The 7,158-nt window shown below is 34.3% G+C and overlaps 1 protein-coding gene across 1 annotated transcript; it reads left to right on the top strand.

Annotated features, from left to right (window-relative positions):
- Positions 1 to 2,501: 2,501 nt before the first annotated feature.
- On the top strand, positions 2,502 to 6,544 carry LOC107901851 (cytochrome b561 domain-containing protein At4g18260). Its single transcript, XM_016828010.2, has 4 exons — positions 2,502 to 2,907; positions 3,033 to 3,194; positions 4,069 to 4,217; positions 4,295 to 6,544. The coding sequence occupies exons 1-4, from the start codon at positions 2,770 to 2,772 to the stop codon at positions 4,683 to 4,685; spliced, it is 840 nt and encodes a 279-aa protein (XP_016683499.2). The 5' UTR covers positions 2,502 to 2,769; the 3' UTR covers positions 4,686 to 6,544.
- Positions 6,545 to 7,158: the final 614 nt, after the last annotated feature.

Raw genomic sequence — 7,158 nt, 5'->3', positions numbered from 1 at the left:
TATTTTCTAAGATTGTAAAAGAACCTATTTATAGGCTAAATTAGTAGGCCAAATAAACTATGCTAATAAATACTAAATATATTATACTAATAAATACTAAATCTTCTAGAAAGAAAATATATTTTGTTTAACTTGACTTGCAAGTAATCTCTTAGAATTTGGGTCACACAACTCTAACAATCTCTACCTTGACACGAATTCTTACAATGCCATCTTTACCAAAGCCCGCCACGGACCTATCTTGAACTATGCAGGGAATTAACTAAGTCGAATCTGTGCTTAGAAACTGGAAGACTTCTAGCCTTCGACTTGTGCACTGCCAAATCAAAACTAACCCGGGTCTGATTTTCACAAACACAGTGGCCTAACTTTTCAAAACCTATACCCAAAAGATAACCTCTCTTCAACGAAATGGTCACATCTTTTCCCTCCTATGACCAAGTTGCCTCCGCTCCAAACAAGTTAACTTTGACTTCGTAATGGACGAGGGATGTTCGATTTCACCGGTCACTATAGAACCTTCTAGAATATAAAGACTGTTGGATCTTTTACCTTTTAATAAGACGAGAGCTCCATGAGATACTTTAATGTCGCTTAACTCGATGTTGATTTTGCATCCTTTTAAGTCTAAAATACTCAAGGAAATGAGATTCTTTCGTAAATCAAGTCCATACTTGACATTTGAGAGTGTCCTAATCATCCTATCGTGTATCCTAATTTTAACAGTACCAATACTAATTGCTTTCCCATGCGCACAACTCCACTTTCAACCGAGCTGTATGTGAAAAACCATTCTCTATTGGGACACATGTGGAAATAACATCCCGAATCTAGGATCCACTCGGACATGAGCTTGGAGTTATCGCTCGTTGACACTGACAAGAAATCATCACCGCTTTCATCGGCCAAATTAGCACAAGCTACATCTTCCTCGTTACTCTCAGCAGCTCTTTTAATTCGCAGTTTATAACAATCTGCTTTGATGTGACCTAACTTTTTACAATAGCGACACCTGTTGTTTTGTTTCTTTGATGCTACCAAAACGGAAGCTTGCTTATCTGCCTTACTATCCAAACCAAACTCATTGTCGATTTTGTCTCTACTCAACAAATGACCATTCACATCTTCGAACAAGAGTTTGTCTCTGCCATAAATCAAGGTCTCCCTGAAAGACTTGTATGAAGGGGGTAAAGAGCACAATAATAGCATAGCCTGATCTTCATCGTCAATAAGAACCTCAACGTTTTTTAAATCATTTAAAAGAGTAATGAATTGATTGATGTGATCTCTAAGAAGCTCACCTTTGTTCATGCGAAATGTAAATAGACGTTGTTTCAACACTAAACAATTAGCCAGAGACTTAGTTGCATAAAGAGTTTCTAACATTTTTCACAAGGCAGATGAGGTCTTTTCCATCAATACCTCTTGCAATAATGTATTCGTGAGCCACGACTCGATTGCAGATAATGCCTTTTCATCAAGCTCTTCCCATTCAGTTTGATTTAGATTCTTAGGCTTTTTTCGGTAACAACCTTTTTCAAGTCAGTTTGAACTAGAATTGCCATCATCTGAACTTGCCACAGATTGAAATTTATCTCACCATCGAACTTCTCAATTTCAAACCTTGTTGCTGCCATCTCTAAACAGGCTGATTTATAAAAATTGAACTAGCTTTGATACCACTTGTTAGGATTGACCCGATTAAGCAACAAGTAAAAAAAATAGCAGAATAAATTGAGAAATTGAACACACAAATTTAACGTGGAAAACCCCTCCAAAGAGGATAAAAAACCACAAGCAAAGATAATTTTACTATAATGGAAAAAGAACGAAGAGTACAAAAGATGGAGATAAAAACTAAACCTTGAAAACCCGAAAACAAAAAATCTTCAAAACGTAAACATAAAATTCTCTAAATGTGTTATGTGTTCTAATCTCTAATAGATATATTTTCTAAGGTTGTAAAAGAACCTATTTATAAGCTAAATTAGTAGGTCAAATAAACTATGCTAATAAACACTAAATATATTATACTAATAAATACTAAATCTTCTAGAAAGAAAATATAATTTGTTTAACTTGACTTGTAAGTAATTTTTTAGAATTTGGTCACAACTCAAAATAACCCAAAATTTTAAAATTCAAATCGACACAACCCAAAATCAACCCGATTCAACTCATGTCTATATTGAAGCAATAAAAAATTACTTCTTAACCCAAGGAGTAACTAAAGATAGGCAGATCTAATGAAGTATAAATTATTGAGTAATGAATGTAGGATTATTTAAGCTTATTTATCAACTGTGTATAATCCACCCAAACAGCCCTTCTAGACCTTCCATCCATTAAAATCTTGACCATCTTTGTGTTTTTGCCCTCATCCGCAACCTAAAAGTGCATGCAATTAGGCAAATTGTCAACCCCACAATCTGCAAATTCTTATTGGCTACTCATAACCCTCACTTACCTTTTCATCTTATTTATAGTATTAAATAATCTTCTTCCCCTACAAGCACCATCATTTGCCCATGCTTTTAAACTCTTTAAACCAATACTGAATGTTAGGTTTACACTTGCACACCTTCCTTTTCGTTTTTCACTAATCATACCACATTAACTTCTTTATACAAAGAGAGTTTTATAAACCAGCTTTCCTCTCCATTTGCTCTAATGGCCACTCTTGAATGAGCCTTTCTTTATCTCCAGTTGCTGTGTTTGTAAAAGCTTTTAAGTTCTTTTGCTGTATTGCTTGGAATTGATACATTGAAGATGCAAATTTCTGATCATATGCTAAGATCTTTTACCATTACTGCATTAGCTTATGTTTTCCTTTTACCACTTGTTTCTTGCTCATCCCATGGAGAGATTATCAGCAATCACACCAGCATTAAGGAAAATTTGCATAAGGTAAGTCAATTGTTTGTAGTTCTCTTTCTTCTTTATGGATGCTGAGTAGTGAGCATATAGGAACATGCATGCAATATTATTTGTCTGCTATTATTAGGGTTTGAGTTTAACCAACAATATTGCAGACGAGTCCTCAAATGACATCTTATATCGCTGTTCATGGCTTTATCCTCTGGGTTTCCATGGGGTTCTTAATGCCTGTTGGTATACTTACTATTAGAATGGCCAACAAAGAGGAAGGTGGTAGGAGGGTCAAAGTTTTATTCTATCTTCATGCAATATTTCAGGTAATTATCTTATCTTCATCCCTTCAGCATATATTTTATATATAATATGCTTTATTTCACCAATATTATAAAACTGCGTTTCACTTTAATGGTGCTGTCTAGTCCACCATTTTTAATTTCTTAAAACACCCCAAGGTTTTCCATTTACTGATATCTAAACTAACCTCAATCAGATTTATCATGAAGACTTGAATAAGACGAAAGGGAGATCATCTACTTTAATTTTCCATATACTTATATATGCTCATATCTTAATGTTTTGGCTTGCTCAGATGTCTGCAATATTAAAGTGATTATTTAATTTTTATCTAATTTTTTATTTACTGTAATCACTCACGAGTTAACAGTATATTTTTTATTTTTTTATCACTTAACTATAAAAAATTATAAAATAGTTACTTAACTATTCTATTTTTTCCTTTTCTTTCACCAGTGGGCTAGCATCAAGATGAAAATATCCAAAAATCCAATATAGTAGAGTGACCAAAAAAATATTTACCAATAATTAGGTGACCATTTTGTAATTTTTTTATAATTAAACTACCAAAAAAAACTTTACAAATAATTGAATGACAGTTTACCCATTTTAAAATATCTTTTAACAGAAAAAATTTCAGAGTTAAACAAAATTCAGAGTTACTAACCTAAAAAAACACTTTCACAATTTCAACTCAATAATTTTTCAATAATTTTATTCCTTTTATTAATAATAATAATTTTTAAAAAAATTATTTTTATATTATATATTTTAGTTATCCATACAGTGGGCGTCGCAGGACTAAACTAATTAAGGGTCCAAACTGCTTTAAAGCTATAGTTTTTCAGAAAGCTAGCTGTTGCTCTTATGATTACTATTGGGGTTTCCATTTGGCAGACACTTGCAGTGCTGCTTGTAACTGTTGGAGCTGTAATGTCCATAAAGAACTTTGAGAATTCATTCAACAACCACCACCAAAGACTAGGTCTGGCTCTTTATGTTGCCATTTGGATGCAAGCTTTGATTGGAATTTTCAGGCCTCCTAGGTAACCATCAATTCAATTTCTTTTAAGAAAAATATTAAATAAATTCATTATCCATTTTTATTTTTATTTTCTTACAGAGGAAACAAAAGAAGAAGTAAATGGTACTTGACACATTGGATTCTTGGAACAGTGATATCAATGGTGGGGATCATTAACATCTACACAGGTCTAGAAGCCTACCATAAGAAAACATCAAAAAGTACAGGAATTTGGACCATACTTTTGACAGCTCAAGTCTCATTCATTGCTTTGTTTTACCTCTTCCAAGACAAATGGGAGCATATACAAAAGCAAGCCTCCCACCCACCCCTACCCTCTGATCAAGAGAATGTAATTGTAGTCACTCAAAGGGTTAACCAAAAGGTGATGTTGCCTCAACCATGTGCCAAACGTAATGCACTTACCAATTTGTTTGACGAACTTTGGATTCTTTTAATGCGTTTCAAACTCCCCTCTGTGTCTATCTAAGTAGTCAAAAAGTTTTCATACTCCACTTTTTGATGCCTTTGATCCTATAGAGAAAAGCAAACACACACTCCTTGACGAACAGTTTTGATGGAGTGTATATGCTTCAAAAAGTAGAGTATGATCAGGAACTTTATCTTTTCTTTTTTTATCATAGATATTCATTTCTGTTGTGGTGAAAATTTGGATTTCTGGGTTGGGGTTTATAAGAAAAATGAAAAAAAATGGAAATGGTATATATATAGTGTGATTATGTTTGAGAAATGTAATTAACTTTTGTAAATTTGTTATACATGGATGCTAATGGATGTAGGAGTGAATTATAAACTTTCACTAGTTTATAAATTTACTATGGATCAGTAGATTAGGTATAGGAATTTCAACAAATTCTTAAAGTTTTAGGCGGGATGGGATTGTGATTCTTTCTACTTTTTAAGGTATAATGACAAATTGAGATAATCGACTAGAAGGAATCAATAGAGAAATTTTGTATTATATGATGGAAAGTATAGACTGCAAATTAATATGAGCACTATTCAAATTAAAAGTGATGATTTATCATCAATACATTTCCATGGGACATGTTTCTCCCAAGGAGTATGTCCATTATGAAAGGTTGTGGCTCTTCAAATTGTATTCATTGAGTGCATATAAATAGAGACATTATGGTGCTCACAAATATACAATTACAATCAATCTTATTTTCAAAAACTAGGGTAAGAGTTAGGGAATTCCTCGATTTTGCTAATCAAAGGAAATTCAAAACTTCGTTGTGTCCCGGGAGGACCTTTGTCTTAACCCTCTAGCAACTTTGTGTGGGGGCAAATAGTTCTCTTTGGAAAGCGCCATTCGTGCCTCGAAGTCTACTGTTTATTTCCATACAAGTCTCAGGTTCTATTGTCTCCACTCAAATATCCAACAATCAAAGAGAACTATTTTTGGAGATAGCGAACATCGCATTCAAAGTGAAGAACCAAGAGTTTGTGAAACTTGACCGATTTGATGGCTCAAACTTCAATCGTTGGAAGGACAAGATGTTGTTCCTTCTTACTGTCTTAAATGTGGAGTATGTTTTAGATCCAAACCTACAACCCATGGAGGATCTCACCCCCAATACAAATTTCAAGGAAATTGCGAAAGTGGCTGAACTCAAGAAGAAGCGCAAAGAAGACAATTTTACATGTCGAGGACACATCTTCAACACCTTGTCTGATTGATTGTATGATCTTTACATGTCGATGCAATCCCCGGTGGAAATATGGAAGGCTCTTGAAGAGAAATACAACACCGAACAACAAGGTACTGATAACTTTTTAATGATGAAGTTTTTCGAATTCAAAATGCTCGATGGTATCCCGATCATGGATCAAGTCCATGAATTACAAGTCCTTGTAAGTAGGTTTCGTGACTTGAAAGTTGTTATTCCAGAATTGTTACAAGTTGGGGCTATCATCTCGAAGTTCCCCTCATCTTGGAACAATTATCAGAAGAAACTTCTACATATGGTTGAGGACTTCACTGTGGAGAAAATACTCAGGCATTTGCGTATTGAAGAGGAAACTCAAAAGCGTGATGCGGTGTATCTTCCCCAAAGTTCTAAAGTGAACTATGTGAGCGAGTCCAAGAAATCTCGAAATGGTAAGCGAAAGGCTACATCCGAGACCAAGGACGTGCAAGACAAGAAGAAAAAAACTCACAATTGTTATAATTGCAATAAGAAAGGACACTATATTAAGGATTGTAGACTTTTCAAAAAGAAGCAAGATGCCACAACTTCCAAAGCCAATATGGTGGAGGGCATGGACTTAGTGGCCATGGTTACGGAAGGAATAAAAAATTTAGAGATTGATTTGATTACTGAACTCAACATAGCCATGACTGATAAGTCTTGTAATTGGTGGCTCGACTCTGGAGCTACTGTCCATGTTGTAATGACCGAAAACAATTCAAGAGTTATGAACTAGTGGCAAACCGTGAAGTGCTTATGGGAAACTATCAATTGGTTAAGGTGCTCGGTCAAGGGACAGTGGAACACAACTTCACATCTGGGATGAAATTGACTTTGACTAATGTGTTGCATGTTCCCGGTGTGAGAAAGAATTTAGCGTCCGCAAGTATTCTATGTAACAAAGGGTTAAAGATTATCTTGGAATCGGATAAGTTTGTCTTGCTTAAGGGTGATATGTATGTAGGAAAATGATATTGTAACGAGGGTATATTCAAGTTGAGCATTGATATGAATAAAGTTAATTCTTCTACTTATATTGTTGAATCTTATCCTTTGTGGCATGCGCCTTTAGCACATTTTAACTTTAAAACTTTACAATATATGCCAAAGAATGGTTATATAAGTCTAAATAATGATGAGTTTGAGGATAAATTTGAAATTTGTATTCAATCAAAAATTACCAAGAAGCCGGTTCCTAATAAGTGTGAAAGGAATTCACAAATGTTAGATTTAATTCTTTCGGATGTT

Source organism: Gossypium hirsutum, chromosome D06, assembly GCF_007990345.1.
Source record: "Gossypium hirsutum isolate 1008001.06 chromosome D06, Gossypium_hirsutum_v2.1, whole genome shotgun sequence".
Classification (NCBI taxonomy): Eukaryota; Viridiplantae; Streptophyta; class Magnoliopsida; order Malvales; family Malvaceae; genus Gossypium; species Gossypium hirsutum.
The sequence above is the reverse complement of the archived record's forward strand: the minus strand, read 5'-3'. Positions and strand labels throughout refer to the sequence as shown.

Coding starts and splice junctions, on each gene's coding strand:
- LOC107901851 (XM_016828010.2), top strand. CDS start 2,770: ATGCAAATTTCTGATCATATGCTAAGATCTTTTACCATTACTGCATTA. Junction 2,908..3,032: donor TTAAGGAAAATTTGCATAAG/GTAAGTCAATTG, acceptor ACAATATTGCAG/ACGAGTCCTCAAATGACATC. Junction 3,195..4,068: donor ATCTTCATGCAATATTTCAG/GTAATTATCTTA, acceptor TCCATTTGGCAG/ACACTTGCAGTGCTGCTTGT.